This window comes from Manacus candei, unplaced genomic scaffold (assembly GCF_025592945.1).
Source record: "Manacus candei isolate 608988 ecotype Guabito, Panama unplaced genomic scaffold, ASM2559294v1 h1tg000041l, whole genome shotgun sequence".
NCBI classification, from domain to species: domain Eukaryota; kingdom Metazoa; phylum Chordata; class Aves; order Passeriformes; family Pipridae; genus Manacus; species Manacus candei.
This window is the reverse complement of record NW_026138089.1, coordinates 6,967,384-6,991,504: the sequence shown is the minus strand read 5'-3', so window position 1 is coordinate 6,991,504 and position 24,121 is coordinate 6,967,384. Positions and strand designations below refer to the sequence as shown.

Sequence of the window (24,121 nt, the reverse complement as noted above, 5' to 3'; positions counted from 1 at the left end):
TGTTGTCATCTGGGTCAGGTGCACCAAACCCAGGAGCTGGTGTTTCACATATTGAATCCCTACAAAAGCTATCCTGCAGTCACATGAAGGTTCATCCGACCCCATGTTGGCCATGCCTTGGAAATCTACTCTAGTTTTATTGTTAAAAAATGTAAGGAAGGTTTTTTCAAAGAGTTGTGAAAGACTGTCTACAAGGGCACATAGTGACAGGACAAGGGAGAAAAACTGAGAGTAGGTTTAGATTAGATATTAGGAAAAAAATCTTTACTGTGAAGGTGATGAGGTACCAGAACAGGTTTCTGGAGAAGTTGTGATTGTCCCACCCCTGAAAGCATTCAAGGTTAGACTGGACAGAGCTCTGAGCAACCTGGTCTAGTGGGAGGTGTCCCTGTCCACAGCAGGGGGGTTGGAATTAGACAATCTTTAAGGTCCCTTCCAACGCAGGCCATTCTTTGATTCTGTGATTTAATGAGAGCTGGGCTGCTAAACACAGACTGTACCTTTGGAAAATCTGCTCTTTGTCACAACTTTTAATTTCTACAAATTTTAGAGTTTTGGAAGTTTTTATTTCCAGGTCATATATTCTGTGACTTTGTGAAGTGAAAAACACTTCTAGTACCAGATGTTTCTTAGCCTCAAAGCTACATATATCCCACATGCTTTTTGACCTGGTCTTACAGAGGCTGTGAAAGCTCACTTTTTTGTTTCTCAATAAATGAAAACTTTCATGCACTGATCATTGTTCCATCCAAAGGCACACTACATATCAGCAAACAAAAGTAATTTTACAGAGAAACTTTTGCATATGGCTTGAAAGAAAACCCATCAAGAATTGACAATGATAGATGATCTCCCCAGCGACATTCAGGAATAATGCAGTTTCACATTTACATCAGGGACAAAAAGCAACGGACACATTTAAATAATCATTAAAAATTAAATGCCTGACACACGGTAGGTTTCAACCCTGTTCTGTCACACATCTTCTGGAAATCTTTTCTGGATATTATCTGAGGCCTTCTCATTTGCGTTGTTCATGAACAAAAGCTTTGTAATGGAGGTTCAAGTGTATGTATTATCAGCACAAGGTTCTCTCCAGGGAAATTAAGTGAAAGGATGTTTTTCTTGTCTTCATGTTTGACATTCAGGAGTAGTGACGAGATAAGGTAGGCACAGGAGTCTCTCAGAAAACGACCAGATAGCAATCGCAGCATTTCATAAGGATGTGAACCGTTCATCATCTGCTGGAAAGACACCATTAATGTGGCCTGCTTTTAAATCCAGCACTTCACAAGGCAGCCCATTTTCTAATGTTACTGTCACTTCAACTTTCTCTTCTAAATTTTCTCTCTCTGTTGACTCTTTATTCTTTCTAAAAACAAGAAAGAAAAAATCATCTTATTCTGTTGACCTGCATCACTCATCACGATTCCACAGACAGAAAACTGTATGTTTAGTCAGAAGTTTGTGGTAGCTTAAAGGCATAATCTTGTGCACATCTTTGCTGTTGTAAATACTACACCATGGAAGATGGGAGGCCCAGATTGGAAGCCCTGGTTTAGTGGTTTGACCTCAGGATTGGGAAAGAGAAAACCCAAAGTAAACATGTTGTAAGTATGTTTTAAATATCATTTCACCTTCTTATTCTGTAAAGTGACTGGAGGGTGCCGAAGGAAAAGCTGGTGCAAAACAAAAATCAAAAAAATCCCTAAATCTGTTTTTATTTTACATCAGGAAGGAATGGACTAAACATCTAATCTGACCCTGTAATGTATGTCATAGATCTCACCTCATAATGTGTACAAATTAAAGCATACATTTTAGAAACAGATCAGCTTCAGACTAACTATAGTCTCCAAATGTGTAGGCTTGGGTGCCCTCACACTCCAGGATTATCTTCTCCAGAAGTTAGGCACTCTTAATGCTGCAAATCTTTTTTTTCTTCAAACTTCATTAACATCCACATTCCTACCCAATATTTTATACTTTTATTTTCTAGATCAAACAATTGCACAGCTTTCACTTTTTCAGGCTTCACTTCTCCCAGAAAACATATTAAAATAGTTGCTGAATAAAATTATCTAAATTAAAAAAAATCTAAACCAGAAAATATAAAAATACAACCATAAGAAGATGTAATAGAGAAATATCAGTCAATATGTCACAACATTCCTTTAATTCCAGATTTATTTTGACCTTGAGAACTACTAGTTCATAGTTGAAAAACCTGATGTACTTTCCAGCCTGCGGCATCAGCGGTTTCAGAGGATAAGAAACTCAAAGGTCAGCTGCACTGCTTCTTCCTATCCCACAGCATGTACTGTAACAATCTGACTCAGGACAATCATAAAAATCTGACTCAGTGTAACTGCTAATAACAGTGATATTAACAATAATAAAATTTTATTGGCCTTTGGAAGATTCTTGGTATTACAGACTTGCTAAAATAAACCTGGGGTGTAGTAGCGGAAACCTCTGACCTCTGGTTGCTGTATCTGCTCTTACACTGATAAAAGGAATGTTCTTGAATACAAAACTGTGGGGACAGAACATAAAAGTTCCTAAAAAGCAGGTTCAAAAGAAATGAGAGGAGTAGAAGATGTGTGGAATTCATTGCCAGAGGAATTAAGAGAAGCAAAAAATTTCTATGAATCCAAGAGGAGACTCAGCAAGAAGTTAAGGGAAGAGAAAACATTGTAGATAACTCAATACATGAAGACCAAATCCAGCTCAGGAAGGCCCGCAGCTGCAAGTTAGATGCTGGAAAACTAATAGAGGGAAAGACTGTGTGCTTACTCTTTTTTCACTCTTCCCAAGGCAAATGTTTATGGCCTCTGCTGCAGATGGGATTTTGTGGGGGTAGGAGTAGACTTCAGGTTACTTCAGGATAGACAGCAGAGGATGGTCCTGCCCTGGGCATGTGGCAATTCTATTACTGGAGAGGGAGGTGTCCTATCACTGCAATGGCAGGAGAACAAACACAAGGCTGGGAGACAGTGTGTCTGATCCAGCCCACTGGAGAGACAAGGGCTACAGTCACGTGGAGCTCTTCAATCTGCAGGCAGCTGCACTTGCAATTTTACATGTTGGCAGTGATGCACAGTGAAGACCTAATTAAGTTCAAGAAATGACACATGAGTTTAACTCAATATCCTTTACAGGTCAACCATGCTTCCCTGCTACCCTGAGCATAAACAGCCTGAAGCACCTACTTTTGAGCTTATCTGAACTGAGGTATTTAACTGCTACTTTAAAGGCCTTTAAAGATAAAATGCCAGATTTATGAGAAGTCACTGCCATCCTTGGGGCCAGCTGTCCAACACAGATCACCAGGCAACAGAGTTCCCATTATGTAAGCTCTGGTTGGGTTTCCAAGAAAACTAATTACTGGACATGCTCAAGTCTTTGACAACCTGATCAGTTACTTCAGTGTCTGAAAAAGAGATCAGCACTTCTGAAATTCTTTTCTCCCTGTCTGGCTCTTTTTCTCAGGAAACCAAATCACCCAGACCATCCTTTGTTACCACTCCAGTCTTTGCAACAGTAGATGGAAGAAATATGTGCTCACCCTCTCTCTCATTCCACCGTCCCTGCTTGCAGATGTTATTGATGTGAAAGGAGGGTTAGAGTTCAGCCACAGACAAATCTGCTCTGAGGAAAGGTTATATATAGAGGTAGAGTAGGGAAACAGAGGAATAAGTGAAAAGAAGCGTAACAACTAAAAGGACAAGAGCATGAGACAAAGAGGGTGCCAAGTGACCTCAGGCAGGCAGCAGCAAGCCTGGTGATATGCCATGTAATTTACACCACACTGAGGGGAAGTGCTCAAATTCTGCTGAGTTATTTTGAAAACACAGGGAGGAAACTTTGTGTTTCAGCATGATATGAAGCATAAATTATTATTTTAGCTAAAAAAATCATAGCTATTTAGCACAGTTTATTTATATCACACTTATTTGAAATGTTCAAAGAATCCCTTTAAGTCAGGCACTATAAGGACACACAGAGCCATGACATGACACGGAGGGCAGGTATAGGCTTCAGGTAGCAACATTATTCTCTGTTTTTTCAGAAGAGGTTTCCTATGTTCAAGGTATGAAATAACTCAGTCCATACAACGTGGTTGTGACAGGGCTAAAACTATCCATATACTCCAAGTCCCTGCCCAGACTCTTTCCCCAACAGCATCTTTCATCTATTCTTTTTTGAATTTTGGGGCTTTTTGAAAATGGAAGGAGATTTTGGAAGTTCATGCAACTCCTGTGAATGCAATACATAACTGAAGGGATTCTGGCTACACTACTAAAGGTTGTCTATGAGAAGCACTTAACCTTCACAATAAGTGTCGTTTTTCTGAGGTCTTTTAACGTTCTTCAAGGTAATAAGGAGGCAGAAAGCAAAAGTCTCTGCAACACACAACTTTTCATATATTAATCCTTTGTTCTGATATATTTGAGGATGCAATCTATCATAGTCAATGATTTTAACACTATCTAGTTGTCATCAGAAATTTACCTTTTCAGTTCTTCTGCTGTTCCTGTATGAATCTATTGCTGAAGACATAATTTTGTGGTAACCTAACCTCTGTGGCAGCCAAAAGCATGGAAGAAGTTGAACTTCTCAACTCAGTTGAGAAATTTCTATTCCTTATGCCCAACTCAGAGCCAAAAGAGATGGCAGGATCAAAACTCCACCTACTCTGTGTTGCTCCAACATGCTCACACTAAGGAAGCATGAATAGTCTTCTCTTTTTCACCAGTGCCACCACAAGGCAGAAACTGAGAGGAAAAGAGATTCTCTCTCTCCTACCCAGACCGCAAATACCTAAACTCATGGGGAGATCTGCCCATGAACCTGTGAAGGGCTGGGTGCTTCGGATTCATCAGGTGATGAATGGTAGGTGAGACCCACTGACTGTTCCGTTGAGCAGGCCCTCTTTGGCCATACATTAATCATTATTGTGTTCTCTACTGGGTCTTCTCAAGCTGCAGTAGCAAAAATTTTTTTAGGCCTGCCAGCTTTTGGCACTACTGCCCTGGAAGGAGCTCAGTCACTGCCAGCCCTCTCCCACCTGGTAACTACGTGGGTAGACTGTGAGAGGAGGTTCCCTGTGGCACAACAGACCTTTGGAATAATCACATCAAATGTCTTTGTAAAGCTCATCTCTAGTTAGGTGGCCTCCAGGATCATATTCTGACAGTCCCCATTTCCTCATTACATCCCAGCATTACTAAGGCATCTATACTTCACAGTTAAAAATTTTAACCCCTTTCCTCAGAAAAGGACTGTGTTGTCTTTACCTAGAAGGGAAGGGGGCACAGCTACAATTTCTCTGAGGCTGCTCTGAAACACAAAACCAGCTCAGCTGACCTAACTAGCCAATATTCCATTAAAATAGAAGAAAGGCTAAGCCGCTTACTTCTTGTGTTTCTGAATCCCTGAAACAATGAGGAAAACAATCCCAGCCACAATGAGACAAAGAACAACACCAAATACAATAAGCCAGACAGGCGTAGAGGGTTCAACGGGAGGTGATAAGGTTGAGGTTATCTTCAGGAACTGCAGTGTTTTGTCACTCAGTAGAAAGGCACTGTTGATTCTGTTCCGGTTCATCCTTCATTAAAAAAAAAAAAAAAAAGACTATCACAACTCTTTATAAAGATATTGGATAAGCTAAAGACACAGAAGAAAATAAAAGAATTTTTCATTAATGTGCTGCAAGTCTGGCAGGACTGAATTTGGTCCAGCATGATGATTTAAAGGCTGTGGATGTCGTCTACCTTTAGTGGGGGTTGGCCACTTCTACCAGGCAACTAGCAATAGGACAAGAGGACACAGCCTCAAGTTGTACCAGGGGAGGTTCAGGGTGAATAACAGGAAGAATTTCTTCACTGGAAGGGTGGTTAAGCACTGGAATGGGCTGCCCAGGGAGGTGGTGGAGTCACCATCCCTGGAGGTGTTTAAAAAATGACCGGACGTGGCACTTAGTTCCATGGTCTAGTTGATCAGTCAGAGGTTGAACTTGATGATCTTGGAGGTCTTTTCCAACCTAACTGATTCTGTGATTCTATGATTTTATGATTCTGTGCTGTTGGTAGGATTACACAGACCTTCACTTTAACATAGACCTTGTCAGTAATCCATAAACACCCACCCACTTCCAACATTTTGAACACCAGATTGTCATACGTATTTATCTGAAAAACTAGGAAATATAGATGATATCTGAAGTACAGAATTATTATTTATTTCTGGTTTGGACCATGTGCTGAAGACATAGCAGGCTGCAATTGGTAAGGTTGTCTCCCTTGTCTTGCTCATGCAGCATTCAAGATTAGAATGGGAGTGGCAGATATACCCTGCAATGCTCAGGGGATTTACTTATAGTGCCCCTTGGTCTCTCAAACTGAACCATCCTGCATGTTATGGGCCAGTACATCTGCCCCTGCTGCTGTAGATTTTCTTAGATCCATGAGGGACAGGATACAGCTGGGTCCAAAAGAATCCACTCCTATTGTCAATATGTCCTTCTTCTCTGCAGGATGCAGCTAAAGGGATTTGTATTTTGCACATTTTTCCCATTATGAGAAACTGTAAGTCTGAGAAATACACTTTTTCACGAGTAGTACAATTGCTACCCTGTAATGGGGTATCTTCACGCATTTTCACTACCTGTAATCATTTGCAGGTATTTCTGGATCTGAATCTAAGCAGCCTTAAGAGACTTAAGCAGTATCTTCCATTAGCTGTTTCGAAATATTAAAGATTTTTGAGAAAATGTGTTACACGTATTGGTCCTGAGAAATTCTTTTTGATTGCAGTTGTATGAATTAAGGCAGCTCTTTTTTGTATAAAATTAAATTTATTTACCATACAGAAAGTATTTCCTAAGAAAAGATGTATGGGAAATACAGGTAAGATTTTTCAAAGTTCTTTTCCTGGAAATCATAATGTTTGGCTGTCCCTTAGACAGGAAGTTCTTAGCCTTAATGGAAAGCCAACATTCCTGGAGGGGACTGAAAGCCATGGCATGTTATAAGACTCATTATACGGTAAGCTGTGTGTCATTTAGAAAAGATTTCCATCCTTACTGATATGAAAGGGTCATTGTGAACAGATGAAATAAGCATTGTTCACCCTCATCTAATGGCTGGAGTTTCAGAATTATATACACATGCAGGCACCTACAAGTGCATTTCACGTGTGTATATGCATCACTATATCTTGTGTATATTTATGTAAGATCTTGACTCTCATAAAGAGCTCTGAAATGGTTTACCTTCCTCTTTATTCTTACTTTGTAGAGACTATCATACAAAAAATTCTGGTTCACAGCTAGTGAATTAGAGTAAAGGTTTAGTGTGGAAGCCTGCAATCAGAAGCAATTGAACAAAAAGTATTTTAGTTTTATAGACCATTTTATTTCTTGCTTCTAAATTAGATAGGAATTAAAACTTTTCATAAATAGCATATTGTTTATCGAGTGACAGACAACAGTTAAAAAACCAAACAATAATAGCATCCAATTTCTGTGCCAAACAGGGCACATAAAAGACTTAAATAAATCAGCTTATGCTACTGAATGTATCAAAGAATAACAGAAATGCAAAAACCCCGCATTCCAGCACTCTTACAGAGAGCTTCAGTGAATAAATAATCTGCTTTCTCCACTAATGCTATGAAGCTATTGTTTGGTGTCTCTGTAGGAAATAGTTTAATCTGCTCATAAGCTTAAATTAATCTTTCCAAAAGAAGGCATACTCATTCATCAGGAATTAGGCATTACACCTCCACAGAGATAACATGAATTTTCAAGACAGAGCACAGAATGCCTTAAAACAAAGAGGTCCATTTTCCACCCTGTGCTTGAGAAACGTACATGAGTTATGCTGCTTGTGGGACTCATCCCTATAAACCCCTTGTGAAGGTTTGGTGGACAACTGAAGTCAGACTACCTACTTTTTCTTTTCCCTCATCAGTTCCACATTCTTGCTTTTATTTGCTATAGAGTGTGATTTTTTAGTAGAAATCAAACCAATTTGTACCACACAGTACTTTGTACAAGCAATGCTCAGCTATGATATTGACTGGCATTCCAGAACCAGCTGGTATGAAAAGAATGTGAGCATAAGATTGTTTAAGCCAGGCTGGGACACAGCCAGCTCTGCTAGGAGTTCACATGAGCTCTTCTCATGTGAAAGCTCAACTTCTAAATTAAATCAGTTGAACTGTTAGTGAGAAGCACTGAAAGGGAGTCTACAGTCATTAGTCCAGGTATAGATGTGCATGTAGCATGAAGTGAAAGTTAAATTACATTAATTCCACCCAGAAAGTGTGTAATTCCATCATCTGAGGGAGAAGGCTCTCTTGCTGGGAAATGTAGCAGTTGGATGAGAGCACTGTATATGCCACACACCGAAGGGTAAATCACAGGTAGGGCTCTGAAAAGGGGCTAAATTTCTTCTGAGCCCTCCAGCATTAACAGAGACTCTTTCCAAAGTTATAATCCCAAGGCTCACATGCTCTGCATTCTGTGGGACTGTTAAAAATTCTCTGATCTTACATTCATGAAAGAGTACTGACCCCTTGGTGTTTTAACTACTTGGATTAATTCATCCTTAAAGAGGAAGTGTGCTCATTCAAACAAGGCCTAGAGAGAGAAAGCATCCTCAGTAAGCAAGGAAGAAAAGGTTGCAGAAGCAGTGATTGTACCTGATGGCTGCCTCTACCACACTTCCAGGAACAGTTGTCACATTTTTGGAAGAATCTGTGACCACAAACCAAAATGACACCCGATCTGTCACATTGCAGAGCAGCACATTGGAAATTCTGCAGGTATTAAAAAAAAAAAATAAATTAAAGACGCATGAAAGGAATTATTGAAATATTTTAGATTTTCTTAAAATGTTGCTCTCATCTAAGCCCCCTTGGAAATCTCATTTTTAAAAAAGTTAACACTTAATGATCAAGAAAGAAATATCACTCACAGCATTTCCCATTTCCCAATATGACAAAAAAAATTAAGCTTATTAAGACCAAATGAGTCTTCAAATAAATTTTTGAATCTATTACAAACTTGTATGGTCTTGGACATACATTTAGCATAATCAAATGGAAAAATACATATTTGAACATTAATCATCAGGGCTGTGACAAAGACCATATAATGAGGCAAATGCATTGGTGGACTAGAAATATTGGTTTTGACAGCAAGCACCTGAGCAACCAGGCATTGGAAATTCCCTACATGATTGTCAAGTGAGTGCAGTTCTTCTACAAGACACATTTTGTTGGAAGGAAGATTAGTGGAATTGATGATGAGTTTTTCAACATCTTTGTTCACAGAGCCAGGTAGAGTGGAGGGAACAAGCTCAATTTAGTCATTCTACTGGCCTATGCCTTTTATCTTATGCTGCAAAAAATTATGCATATTATATATTTTAAAGGAAGATTGCTCAGCTTTATGTGAAGTTATTAGTGGAAGGGCATAGGCACAGAGCTTCTCATGGCATACGACGTAAACGGTGTGCGAAACGCCTTTTTTCAGATTCTTACAAACGGGGTTTCTGACGCTAACACTAGTAAGTGGCGGAACTACCAGAAAATCCTCCTGGAATGACATCACCGTGAGTATTTAAGCTCGGGAAGCGAAGGCTCAGACGCGGCGGGGTCACGGCCGTGCCTGAGGGCCGCCACTGACCCCGCCCGGCCCGCGCCCTGCTGGGCAGCGCCACCTGCCGGCCAGCGCCGGCACCGCCCGCGCCCGGCGGCGGGAACGGGGAGCGGGCCTGAGGGATGGATGGGGCTTGGGCGGGAAGGGATCCTGGAGGTCATCTAGTTCCAACCCCTCTGCGCGCACAGGGAAACCTTTCACTAAACCAGGTTGCTCAAAGCCGCATCCAGCCCGGCCGTGAACACTTCCAGGGACAGGGCATGCACGATTTCTCTTGGACTACATGATGCTGTATCTCACCATCCTCATTGTAAAAAATTTGTAATAACTAATCTAAATCTATCCCTTTACAGTTTATAACTGTTACCCCTTGTCCTGTCACTACAGACCTTAGTAAAAAGTCCCTCAATCTCTTTCTTGTAGGCTCCCTTCAGGTACTGGAAGGTGCTACAAGGTCAGCCCAGGGCTTTCTCTTCTCCAGGCTGAACAAAATACTCTCAGCTTTTCCTCATAGGAGAGGTGCTCCATCCCACTAATCATCTTGTTGGCCCTACTCTGGACTCACTCGAACAGGTCCATGTCTCTCCTGTGTTCAGGACCCCACAGCTGGATGCAGTACTCAAGGTGGGGTGTCACCAGAGCAGAGCAGAGGTGCAGAATTCCCAACCTCAACTTGCTGGTCGCACCTCTTTTAATGCAGCCCAGGATATGGTTGGCCTTCTGAGCTGCAAGTGCATATTCCCGAGAGATATGCAATAAAATGGAAAGCAGTGATTTTGCAGAGCTGAAATATTCACTTTTACCTCTCTGGAACTGTATCAATTTGGCAAATACAAAGAATTTTTACGGATAAAAGAGGAAAGCCATCCTCTGGAATTTGAAAAGATGTTCACGTGAGTTTGCTGGCAACAGTCAGAAGATAAAAGCAGATTTATTCTTCACAAAACAAAAGCAAAGCACAAAATATACAGGAGGGGAGGGGAAAAGCGTTTACTTTTGGCTGGTGGCTGGCAAACTTTTGTTGACTTCACAGAATATCTAAAACTGTATCTACAGAGGAAATGTACAATCAGGGAAATTTATAACAGTAGGACCCAAAACTTTATGCCATAGTTCCTAAAGCTGCAATTACTGTGGCACAATCAAATACTGGGCCGGGGGGAAAATTTGGGGGTGTGTTGCCCTACAGACGTTCTTGAAATGGCATCAGTAAGGAAAGTTTGATCCCCAAAGAGAAAGATAAATTTGGTAGAGAAGGACTGGCAGAATGCCCTGTCTTTCTCACTCTCTTTCAGAGACTCTTCAGCCTGGGGTCTTTCCTCAGTGCCAAGGCTTTCAGAATGAGACAGGGCAGTCAGTCACCAGAGGGGTAGCATCTCTCTCTCTCTAGAACAAACAGCACTGAATCAATTGGGCAGCAGGGATTGCACTAGGATACGTAAATTTTGCTGCCTTTCTGCTCCCTGTTGTGTCTAAAATCCTTGCTCAACTACAAGCATCCAAAACTTGGCTTCACTTGGCGCCACTTTTTCATCAGCGGAATCTGAATGCTGTAAATCCTTCCAGGCCCCAAAAAGAATAATACAGCTCACAAGAAATTCAAAGGGGATTGAGTAAACAGCAAAACAGACTGGTTCAACAAGCACCAATGTGGCAATGTCTGTGCAGCAGGTGCACCTTTTTTTTTCTCCTGCAGTATTTGCTTGCAGGTCTGATTCACAACATACAGAAGCATTGCAACTGTGCAGTCACACTGTACAGATCTGAGAAACATGGCTTCTTCATGTACTAATCCACTGCATTTGTAAACATATATGTAGACATCTTTTTTTTCCTTAGCAGTTGATAGACTTTTTACATGGAGATTACGGGAGACTGTTATCATCAAAATGACAAGATCCTGGTTTGGTCTTATGGCATCACGGCAAAAGTCCAAAATTGCATTTCCTTTAATATACGCAAGTGAACACCAGTGAGTAGAGTAGAGGAAATCCTGGCAGTTCCTTGCACTAAAACACCACCATTGTTCCTTATGGAGATTTAAAGGAATGTTTAGGGGTAAGAAAGAGCTACTAAAGAGCCAAAGGGAGCCAGGTGCCTACAGTGGCCATTAGGTCATGAAAGAACCACAGTCCTATGGCTTGAGTGCCTGTCTCCAGCTCTCTCAAAAGCATCACAGCTCTTCCAACCCAGGGCTGTGCAGCTACTTCTGCAAACGAATGTTATTTTCTTCCCTTTCATGAGCAGCAGCCACAGAATCACCTTGATGTAACAGTTTTAACTCTAGCAGCTTATTTTGTTGTTATAAATGGTCACAATATTTTTAGTATCAAAAATAGATGGTTTTAGGAAGATGAATAATGTTGATGAATTTTTTGCTGGTCACTTTGGAAGAAAACTGCAGGTTTTTTAATCTATAAATGAGAGGAAGATGTACCAAAAGTAGATTCTGTTACTTGAATGAAAGCAAATGCCATTACATTCTTTCTGCTCTAAAGATTAACTGGTCTCACACCCAAAAGAGATGCATATTATTTCAAATGAGTCACAGATTAGAGAAACACAGACTACAGACAATAATTTTTTAACACTGAGAGATCAAAGGTTGGCTGACGTAGTTCATGACTATATGTATTAAGAATCAATTGAAAGCCCATATGTAAAAGGAAATAAAGGGGGTTTAATTCTCCACTGAAAAAGAAGTATTTATTTGATCTGTATTAATAGTTTCTGAGTTATTTGATGGATCGTGTCTTTCTTCTGTTTCACACAAACTTGAAAATTTGACAAGCCTTTCAAACATTAAACACTGCTCCGTGATTTATTAAATTTCAGTTTAGAAATTAACTTTAGAGAACTCGAGGTGTAACATGCCATTCTGTCCATTCTGCATTGGGTCACTCAGTGGTTACACAAGGGCAACAACAGCATCAACTGCTGTTTGTGGCAACACATTCAAATGTTTGTCATCACCAGTTGGCTTTTATCCAGCTTCAGAAGCCTCACAAAATATCAAATACCTTTGAATATCAAAAACTATGGGACAGACTGCAACAATGGTTATCCTGATCCACCAGACAAATTATTCTGGGGCCTGATCCAGTTTGCTGAAGTTAATGGCAGTTGGTCTCGTGGGATATAGTCGTGGCTGTGAGTTACTTGAGGGCTGTGGGTGTGTTAGAAATTAAGGGGATATTAAAGAGGAAGTTTGTCACATCCTGGCTATGGCCATGTGCATAATGTATATCCTGGCAGAACCAGTATTTAGTTATGTAAAATAATGGTGAATTTTTCAAAATCTTCAATTAAGCAGATGCAAAATTTGGGTAAGTTTAAATGCTACCAGAATGTAGTCACAGGCAATTTGTTCTTTTATGACAGAATAATTGGTCACTGGTCTTTTACGGCTCCTGAAGAAAATATGTTGGCATTTGCCTGCAAAAGCTCCTGTAGTGAAATGCAATTTATTTGCCAGTAGTGTAATGTAATTTATTTGCCACAAGCTCCTGCTTCTGCCTCCCTCTTCAGCACACTGCAAGCCCCTGCCGCTATCCTCACCAGCTATGCCACAGTGCCATTCCTGTGCACAGCATGCTGCTGTGTCCTGAGTGCCCCCACACCTCCATGCCCACTGCAGAGGGGATGGAGAGGGAGGGCACTCCTGCCTTCCAGCTGTCAGCCACACGGGTGGGGAAAGGGGGGTGTTATTTCCAGCACATCTAACAGGATGGAGGTTTTCACAGCCTTCCTGCTCCCATGTAACAGGCAGATTATTTGAGGTGTATCGGGAGGTTCATCTGGCCTCTCTGTCCCTGAACTGGGGCTCTGGGGTCCCTTGGGATTTGGGAAAGATCTGTGAATAGGATACTCCTCAATCTGTTGCCTAGAAGTTGTACCAGATCTCAGAGCTGCACAACTGCCCTTCAGTTGACATGCTGTCTATACTGCTGACTGTAAAGGCATCTCTAAGTCCTAGAGGAGTTATCAGTTATACCTCCAAGGTATACCTCAACAAGTTATACCCCATGAGGAAGTCAATGCCATCTTAAAAAGAGCTAAAGATGCCCAAAGCTGGCTTCTTCTGAACTGAAGACTTACTGACTTCTTTTCCAAACAACTTAGTAGCAGGAAATTATTTATGTGTGCAAGACCACCTCCAAACTGGAGTAACACTGATTCATCATATTTGTCCATAGGAAAAACTGTCTGGGTGGAAAATTGAATTAAGTGAGTATTCTATGATTTTCCAGAGTGGGTACAGATAACTGCCATTAAAAATTTAACTCCTTTCATACCGGCTTGATTTTTTTTCCATTCCTGCATCAACCCTTCTAGTATTATTTGAGTCTGCAGAAAACCACGGTGCTTGAAGAAGAATAAGATCACTGGCTTCTGACACAGGTTTTTTGCTTTGTGAAAGTACCATGACTTTGAAAGAAGAGAATAATTTAAAAAAAGGACCCAGGACTACAGTAAGTATACAAAAGCAAATCTTTATGGATCAGATGCTGGATGAAAATGCTGCTAATTTGAAAACCTGAGAAAAAGCCCTACAGAATAATTTGTAATTAGCTTGTATCTTGAACTAATTTTTTAAAGTGTTAATTTAATTGGTTTAGTAGCACACTTGGCTGTTTTTGTTAAGCTTGGTGGAATGGCTCTCTTGCTCAAAGGAGACCACTTCTGACGAATTAAAATGAAACAGCAAGGAATCAAATATTCCTGTGACATGGAGGGGGAAATCCCCTTCCATTTAACAGAAGTGCAGCAGCCACAATAATCATCATGTGACTAAAGTTAACTAATATCTTTGCAAATGTGCAGCATGTTTCATCTGATGCAATGACATCCTGAAGGAGTTTTATTTTTAAGTAAATTGAGAACCTTATCCTCATTAGCCTACCAGAACCCCAAGTCTTTTGTTTCAAACTGAAAAATGATGAAAAACACTAATGGAAATGCACTTACAAGGTTTTTCATTTAAGAAAGATAAGAACACACTGAAAATACACCTAGCTACTAAATGGTCCGTCTAATCTGGTATCTAATTTCATAGAGTAGCAAGGATCAGAAGCCTGAGAAGAATATTCAATACTTCAGGGTAGATTTAGTCCCAAAATCAATTAAAGGCTGATTTATATCTGAACTGCAACATCTGAAACTTCTTGATGCCAAGTAACTCAACCGCTGTGATCCTGGGGATAGAAACACCCGGCAGAGCACAGCACTGGCAGAGCTGTCCACCTTCTGGGTCTCTGAGTCAGCTCATCTTCAGCATCCTACTGAACCTGAGCTCTAAGATAGCGTGCACCAAAGCTGCTTAGTCAAAGATCTGCACTGTCTCTCTTCACCTTCCAACATGTCCCTTCGCCTCCTCTAAGTACGGTCCCCAGAAGGTGTCAAATTTTACTGCCAGGTTCTTCTTAAAGTGAATAGGCACCACCCCACTGAGATCCACAGCTGTGTCATTTCACATCAACTGGGATACTGGTTCAAAGATTGAACATTGCTTAAGACAGAGAAAGTGTGATGTTTAACATATATCAGGGTGTCAAAGAAATATACTGGAACAGTCTGCTTTTAGAATCTCTATAATGATTTCTACAGTTCAGCACAGCAGAGAACAGTCACTACATGCAGCATTGTTCATATGCAAAAGGCAAATCTGAATAGATGCTTACTGAGTTGTGCTCTTGCTGGAATATCTTCTCATTGCAAAAGCCACCATTGCTTTGAAGAGGTACTCTTCATTAGCATCCCAGGCATACTGTAAAGCAAGATGGAAAATAATTAGTTTCAGCACCAGTGCTGGCAGTACAGGGAGGCAAAAGAGTCATTGAACTTGAAATGCTGTATCGATCAAGAAAGTTAATAAATTCTCTGGTTGTGCTAAGAAAATAAATGCCCATTATTTAGTATGCACAAAGGACTTTTTCTAGCAGAAAAAAAAAAGCACAACATAAACTGTAATATAAATAATATAAACTGTAAAGAATGTTTCCAAAAACTGAATTAATCAAATGTTTCTGAAAGCTGACCAAACCAGAGATGTAAAGTTTCTTGTACCAAAGACTAGGTATATTACTAGAATTCTCCCCACACAGCTGCACCCACGGCCTAGCCTCTTTTGCTGGATAAACTCAGTTAAAGTAGAAGGCTTAAATCCACTCTCAAGGACTATTTGGCTCTGCCTAAGAATAAGTTAAAAAAACCCTAGTGTTGAAGGTAGTCTCTGGGAGTTGGACACCAGGACACCAGGATTTACAATGAGATTGCTGCAGGCGGTCCTTGTAACAAGAGGACTCAAGTACATTACAAATTGCTACATTGTATATGAGACAAAAGAAAGAAAATAGCATCCTTACTACTTCAATAAGTAAAATACAGGCTCCAAAAACTGGTCTCTGTTGTCTTGATGAAAAATCACGCTTCCGTAATTTAAGTTTTTTGAGACAGCTTCACTGGGTTCCCCTGGGCTTTCACTCACATATGCAATTCTAATGACCTGTAAGAACTGCATCTATTACATTTTTATAGCAGGAGCCATGACTGAGGGATACTGATTGAATTCCCCCTTTCACCTTTCAGCAGATTACAAAGATTATTAGTTCCTTGGAATTATATTAATGGAGGTTAGAAACAGCTTTCCTCAGTCAATCAGAACACAAATCTAATCTTTAATTTTCAGCATTAAAAAGTCTGATCTGTAATCGTCCAAACCAAAACCAAATGGTGTGGATACTTAACTCTGTTGACATCATGAACCTACTTTTTTTATGGTCCTTTATTACATTTTCAAAAAACAACAGTGTACTTTAAAAAGCAGTAAACAGCATTGCCAAATCTTAATTCTGGTTTTTAAATTCTGATTTTGGATGCATGGAGCTGCAATCTCTCCACAGAAAAAAAGGGAATCCAACTTTCAGGTATCAGCAGCCCTCATTTTACACTGTCAAACTGTGGACTGGGAACCTAGGCAGGGCCATCATTTAAATGGCAGAAAGTCATACTGATCATGTTTATCATCCTTAGACAAAGGAAGAGTTGTGAAATGGGCTCTCTGAGATGTGGTAAGACAGGGGCAACAAAGCTGAGGCAAGAGACAGCTTGAGCAGCACTAAAATCCAGCTGCAGTGCTGAGAACCTGGGTTCTGACTCACCCCTCTTGTCTTGTGAATGGAGCTGTGATCATATTGTGATAATGCATGCCAGCCTGGGAACTTCGACTGAAAAAAACCCCAGAAACTCTTTGGAAAAAATTATAAAAGCCTGTACTTTGATCCCACTGCTCTGAAGAAAACGTGACAGTAATGAGAGCAACTATTACTAAAAGAAAAAGAGATCATTTAATAGAGGAATTAATACAGATGGGAGCCATAAAACTATTTATCATCATTTTAAAGACATCTGTATTTAAACCATGAAGCACAATTTGCAGCACTAAAAGGGAAGATCTTTTTTTCTGCATGTGGCACTATTGACTGAATCCCTACATGCCATCTGCAGTCTTTGAGAACAAGTCCAGAAGGACAAAAACAAATCATTTGTTACCCAGTGGATTAAAACAGCTGTAGAGATAATTTAATCAGTTGTCTTGAAAATGGATGATGACGAAGCACACTTCATTTCATGCTTACATGGACACAAATGCAATGCAGCACTACCAAGTACATGTACTTGATATGTTTATGTTTAGTGCAATGCATATATACATGCACAATTTGTCACAGTCTAGTATTCCGTTTTCATGAATAATGTGTTTGCCTAGGACTTCTTCAAGTCAGAGTAACAAACAGGGTATCTCAGAACAAGGAAAATAATTTGCAGTGAGGAATTCAACCCCGAGCTGAAAGAGTAAGCACTTGAAAAAAAAGACAGAATAAACAGAAAGCTGCATGAAATGGGGGGAGGAGACTGGCAGAGAAAGCTCAGAAGAAATCGGGGGTCTGCCTGAGTGAGGAGAAGATGCTGCAGACAACCTTCTGGGTAGAGGGGCAAGAAGCCCCAGGTAAATGGAAATTAGACAGGAAGTAAAGGAGATGGAGATGGCTGTGGGCTCCATATGAACAAGAACTTCTATACATGACTGCATGAAGTAATATGCACAGAGGAGGCAAAATAATGAAGAGGAAAAGTAAGGCAAGAGCACCTTAAGCTAACAAACTGTATGAACTCAGGATAAGTGGGCATGAATTGCCAGAAACAAGTTTCTAATCAGTAGCTTTCTCCAGTCAGAGAGGTGTAAAGAAATCTAGAATTATTTGTGTTGGAAGGGACCCCAAAGATCATCTAGTTCCAATCCCCCTGCCATGGCCAGGGACACCTTCCACTACACCTGATTCGTTCTAATAAGGGGCTTTATATCCTCCAAATGCAAAGGCCTGGACTGCAGCTGATGACTGAGGATGTTCCTATGCAGTGCAGCTACTGCTGCACACTTTCTGCTGATATACAGGAAATATTAAATATCACTTGCAACCACACGCTATAAACATAACTGTTATCAATGAAACATTACATGATGGTACCAGAACTATTAATGTTTACCATCTTCATTGCTCTACGAAGGAACCAATGCAAAGAGCTTGGCTCAGTTGCACTTGCCATCCTTTACACATTAAGAAGGAGCAGAATTAGACATAGTTGACTGTGAAAGCCAGTCTTAAATGCCTGTTACTGAAAGAAGAAGATGATGAGGTAATGGGTGAAAGACAATGAGTGTAGATTGTTGATGGGGTGAAATGCTATAGTAGTGCTTTGAGGAAGACAAAATTTGAGTAGAATGAGATTATAAGATTGCTCTGAGCAACCTGATCTGATTTCAGTGCTGACCTGGCTTTGAGCAACAGAGGACTAGGGACCCTTTAAGATCCCTTCCCTCCTGAATGGTTCTGTGTTTTAACTAGACAGCCATTCAGACTGCAGTGTGGCTACGGACACATGGACACACGAACACACTTCCAGGTCCCATCTGGCAGCAAGACACAAGGTGTGTGTCAGCCTTTCTCCTCTTCTCCCCTACGCTAGAAACAGCCTGAATACATGAGCCAAGAGGGAAGTGCACCTTCTACTTCACCTGGCTGTGTCCCCTGAGGTGCCAGCTCTTCAACTCTTACAGTTAAAATGAGTGGTGACACCAAGGTACACATCAGTACACATCACTTCTTCTCACTCCCTAGTTGCATCTGTCCCTTTTGACTTAATTCTCCACCCCTCTGCTGACTCCATGAGTAGGAAGCAACTAGTCACTAGTGGCTAATCCAGAAGCCACTCATAAAGTTAAAACCATCCTCAGAGAGATTCATAAATCACTTTCCATTTAGGCCTAGAGGCACTATGTTTCCTCTCATCGATCAGCAAGCAATGCTCTGTCAAGTACACCCATCATTTGCAAATAAAATTATAGTAACTGAACACTTACTGCATTTGAGTTGCTCTTTCCAGCTCCATTGTGATAAGACCTAAATAAATACACTAAATGGAACTCCCTGCCTCAAAGTACAGCCTACCTTGTGAACAAATTAAAAAATTGTGTCCTGTTTTCATCAGCCTCACACAAAGCAGATGGAGTGCACTAAACCATGTGAAAAGCTGCACTAACTGATTTCCTATGCCTCTGAATGTACATTGGAGCTATCCTGCCAGCCCTGGAGCAAAATTCCCACAGTATCAGGGCTTTCTGTTATTGTGTAGCTTGAAGTAACTTGGAAATGAACGAAGCTGGGCATGTCCTACTGTGACAGTATTACACTTTTCTTTGCTAAAATAAATAAATAACATTAAAAAAAGTAAGGTGTCCCAAATTCCAAAATGAATTTCAGTTTCATAGTAGTTTCAGTTTTCACTTTCAGTCATTCACAGAGAAGTTTGCAACGGCTATGAAAAGGAACTGCTACTACCTGTGCATTTTATAAACTTCATTATTTGTGGGTGATCTTGTATGGCATCATACAACTTTCAACTAGTTGGTGTTCTAAAATGCTGTTCTTGATTGTCCCATTCTTAGCACTTTCACACACTTTGTGAAACTCTGTTATATGAAATAAATGACTCTCCACAAAAAAAATAGACTCCTCAGTTATTGCTTTTTTTCTTGCAATATAAAGGGCCTTTAAAGGTAATGATTTGTTTCATACCCTTTTTGAAAAAAAAATTTAAAAATGACAAATGATCAAACAAACTCCCCTTATTTTACTAGAGCTAGAGAAGTAAAAAGCACTAAAAAGGACATTACTGGGAACTGCAATTTTCATTCTTTGCTACTATGTTGAACCAAGATTAAAATATTAGCAGTTATCTTTAAAAGGAGCTTCAATAATTTTTTGACATATTTTCAGCCATAGTATTATACTATTTTTAATAATTTTTTAAACAAACCAGTCTTGTATTACTGTTTAATTGAACTCTCTCCAACTAAGAGAACTGATTTCAATACAAATTTCCAGACATTTAATTTAGCAGGTATCTTGAATAAATCTTTGCTATTTGTGTGGTTTATAAAGTTATCAGTGAAACTTAGGTCCCTGCTAATGTTACTTTAAATTACCTGATACTTCAGGGTAATTTTAGAACAGCTTCTATAGTCATAGGGAGTTTCTCATATCACCAATCTCTTATAACATGTAACCTACTGTTTTTTGTTTCCCAGGCCTCATAACACAATCAGACACCACACTTCCAGTGGAGATGACTGTCCAAGACATTTCATATCTAATTTTATGCTGAGCCTGTTAACATGCTGCAGATTTGTCCTAAGTATTCAAAACTACCAGCAAAGTACTGGGATCTGACATATTAAACAGTGCCTTAGATCAGGAAGGATCATTCTGTTAACTAATGTCTCAATCTCTTACATATATCTCCTAGTACTCACACCAGTACTTCTGCATTAAGCCCAAAGATCTGAATTAAGCCAAAGCAGTTCAGTCCTCATGAGACAAGCCTGTGCACCACAGGCAGGGAAGAAAGGCCACTATCCAAAGCCCTCCATTAGTAGGGAATTGATGAGACATGCTTGAATGAGCTCTACAGTTAATGCTTCTCTGAAAGCCTGATATAAAGTCCCATTTCATAAAGACCTAAAAATCTTTTCCTGCTTCTCTTCCCAGACATGCTTGACTTTACAAGTAGCACTCTCTAGCAGAAGTGCTTTTCCCAAAATACAGACTTACATTTACGCAGCACCTCTCATGCATAAGGTGTAACATTCCTACTGCTTTTCCAGAGGAAAAAAAAATCTTTGACAGAAAATTATCTTTATGAACAGGCGAGCTTTATACTTCTCTTAAAGGATGACATTTTAAGGAATGGGTTAGTCAAATGTCAAGAAATGGATCCCTGGATCATGATTTCAGCAAGCTATAACAATTAACACTGTAAAACAATTTGCTTGTGTTGCCTCCAGAAATTTTACAGTATATATTACTTCTATTTTGGCAGATATTCAGTTAGGAAGAATATGTGAAGATGCTTTACTTACTGCATTGTCCCCCAAAGCTGTTTTGATGCTAATCCGTACTTTGAAAGCATTCTGTGCATCTGACACAAAGAGAAAAAAGCAAACATATATTGATAGTCAGCAAAAATAGGATTTTAAATAATTTACTTCCCTAATTATTTCATGAATGGCAGCTTCTAAATGTGTCTTAACAGATCACCTGTATAAGAGAACAGAAGTTACTAGCATAAAAAAAGCCCTACAGAGATTTACCATGACCTCTTTAAGTGAGATCAACTTCCATACTTAATTTGCAAACTCCTAAAAGAAGTGAATGCTCAGCATTTCAATCCTCAAATTGAAGACTATAGTTAAAATAAAAATCTGAGAAGCTGGCAGCTTTGTAGTCATAAAGGGATACCTACTTTACTTGGGGAACGACAGGAATCAGCTCCAAATCTTACCTGGTTTGCAGAGCTCAGCATGAGCAATAGCAACTACAGAGAGCATAAGCAGCAAAGCCCGTAACATTCCGTCAGCATGGAAAGGTTGAGGCAAAAAGAAGTCGAGTCTCCCCTGTAAAGCACTCTTAAACTTTCTGTGACCCAGGATTAAAGCATCAGGAGCACAAGTGAGCAACCAAGTAAAAGGTTTAATAATTAACCCCCGTTATCTTAGCTAAAAACAGGCACTAGAAACAACTGTCTTCTCCTAGTTATTTACTACGTTTCTCTGTAACAAAAAAAAAAAAGACATAAGTTTTTAAATTTCCTTCTTTCTTTTTAGAAAAATACAGAATGTCACAGGGTGCTCCAGGTCAACCTTTTTTTTCCCACAGCTGCAATGTCAGACAGACACACAAGATGTCTGTGGGATGTCACACCAGAGGAGCCAGCAAATGTGACCCACAGCAGCTGGATCGGAAAGTTGCCTGCCACCTGATCCCAAAGGAAGCTGCCACCTGTCTTTCATGGGAAACTGTCTGGCCCCACAGAAGGTCCTTGAGGATAAAGGAAGACTGGGCACCCTTTTCACTCCTCCAAAAGAAAGGTGTGATGAATGCAGAACCCTCAGCCCCAAAAAACAGGGCTCTGGATTTGCCCCTCACTTGCCTTTGAACTCACAGCACTTCTGAAGGGTCACTCTGGTGGGCACAGTGCTGTGTTCCCCCATTCCCACCCTGGTCCCACTCCTGCATCCTGGTTCAGGAGCTGGTCTGAGCCAAGCAAAGCAAATACCTTGTTCTACTCAAAAACAGCCCGCATCTGAGGCATAGCTTTGCATGAAAAGAGCTGTTATACATATGGAGAAATACGTCACAGGCTTGTTACAGTAGGAACGAGAACAAGAAAAGGTGCAATAAAAGGACATGAGAAACATGTTGAATAGGGACATGTTCTTGTTTTGTAGACATGATATGCTGTGTATACATATAAACACACGCATGGAAATATTTTGATTATGCACTCCACACTATTAATCAAATGTTTACCAAGACAAATAAACAAATGTGGAGGAGAAACAATGCAGAAACTGAAATGCATTGCAGGTACTTGAACAGTCTTTGCAATCTAGGCAGCCAGACAGGATTATTTTATTCCACTCTGCTGCTGTACTCCCCCTGTAGCCATTTGATTAATGATTAGTTCCTAAATTGAAGATTGCTTCAGAATTACTTTCAGTTGGTCCTTTAGCACTTAGAAGTGTGTCTGGAGACTGCAAGCCCAAAGACCTCCACATGAATGACAAACAGTGAGAAAATTTGACTTTACTGTTGGACTGAATTTATGGAAAACAATAACCAGTATTTACTACGTTAGAATAGCTGGACTTTCAGGTAACAGAGAACTTAACTGTTTCAGTAATTTAATCTTATTTTTAGAAGCCACTGTTAAAGGACTTGATATCCCATCTTTAAAAGTCATTACACCAAGCTGATTCCCAGGTACCTCTTCGGTCTCACTAGGCAACCAGTTCTGAGTACAAAACTATTGGATATATTATCTACTTAGATGTTCAGTCTATGCCTATGAAAACAAAAAAGTGATGCATTAATTTCTAATGACACCTTAAATTAACATGTTGTATGTACACACATCAAAAGGAGAGCACTGAAAAATGTACAGATGTATGAAAGACTATCCTGTAACATTTGTAACTTAAAAAAACTTAAAAGAATGTGAATGCAATCAGTTTCATGGTAAATTCATTTGCATTGCTTCAATAACGAGCATGAAAACTTTTTACCTTTGGGGAAAACACTGAAGAACTTGGGAAGAGAGGAGAAATGCCAAGTACTCTTTCCCTGTTGCCAGAAGGCAAATGGAACCGAGTGTCAATACAGAACATCACTTCTTTTCCCCCCTGTAAAACACCATAAATCAGTTCTTTCCCTCAGAATCACATGGAGCCGGTGTCAAAGTACATCGAAGGCACACAACGCCCGGCAGGAACAACGCAGAGGACATGACTGGATTCCCTGATCAGGGCTGCTGACTTCCAGCCCGGATGGCTGATTTTCCCCAATTTATCTTGCTGGCAAGAAGCAAGACAAATGATTTTTTCCAGCAGAGAGGGGAGGAGGCCAGGGGAAGCAGCAGTGTGATAAACACCCTAGCTCAGAGCTCACAGGGTGCACATCGTGCAGATGATATATATGTGCACAGCAACTTGGATGTGTGCCAAATGCATCCAGCTGAAGGGCCCTGTGCTTATCCAGCTGTATTTGCACAGAGCACTGCACATGAGCAACTGATTGCTGCACATCTGTAAATTGTTTTTGAAAGCCAGCATGTTTCTTAAACAAGACAGGTGGACATGCAAGGTGTTAGTAAGAAAATAACTTTTCTTCAAGTGGAAATGGTATTTTTAAGTACTGTCTTAAAAAGCACTGTAACTTTTCAGGCTACAAATGGAGTATATCTGCATAATCTAAAAAGACAGACAGTTTGTATCTCTGTAATAAATGTACCTGCATGGATAACCTTCTGCCCAGCCTCTCTGCTCCCATT

The 24,121-nt window shown here is 40.2% G+C and overlaps 1 protein-coding gene across 1 annotated transcript; it reads right to left on the bottom strand.

Moving 5' to 3' along the window:
- Positions 1-198: 198 nt before the first annotated feature.
- On the bottom strand, positions 199-21,728 carry CLTRN (collectrin, amino acid transport regulator). The gene is made up of 6 exons (XM_051795053.1): positions 21,575-21,728; positions 21,153-21,211; positions 15,355-15,440; positions 8,713-8,829; positions 5,420-5,614; positions 199-1,372 (listed from the first exon to the last, which is right to left on the bottom strand). Exons 1-6 carry the CDS (start codon positions 21,639-21,641, stop codon positions 1,216-1,218), a joined length of 681 nt encoding a protein of 226 aa, XP_051651013.1. The 5' UTR covers positions 21,642-21,728; the 3' UTR covers positions 199-1,215.
- Between the last annotated feature and the right edge of the window lie 2,393 nt (positions 21,729-24,121).

Excerpts from the sequence above, each read along its gene's own strand:
- CLTRN (XM_051795053.1), bottom strand. The coding sequence starts at position 21,641 with ATGTTACGGGCTTTGCTGCTTATGCTCTCTGTAGTTGCTATTGCTCAT. Across the intron at positions 8,830-15,354 it reads TCCAGCAAGAGCACAACTCA|AATTTCCAATGTGCTGCTCT; the intron begins GTAAGCATCTAT and ends TAATACCTGCAG. Across the intron at positions 1,373-5,419 it reads GGGATTCAGAAACACAAGAA|AAAGAATAAAGAGTCAACAG; the intron begins GTAAGCGGCTTA and ends TCTTGTTTTTAG.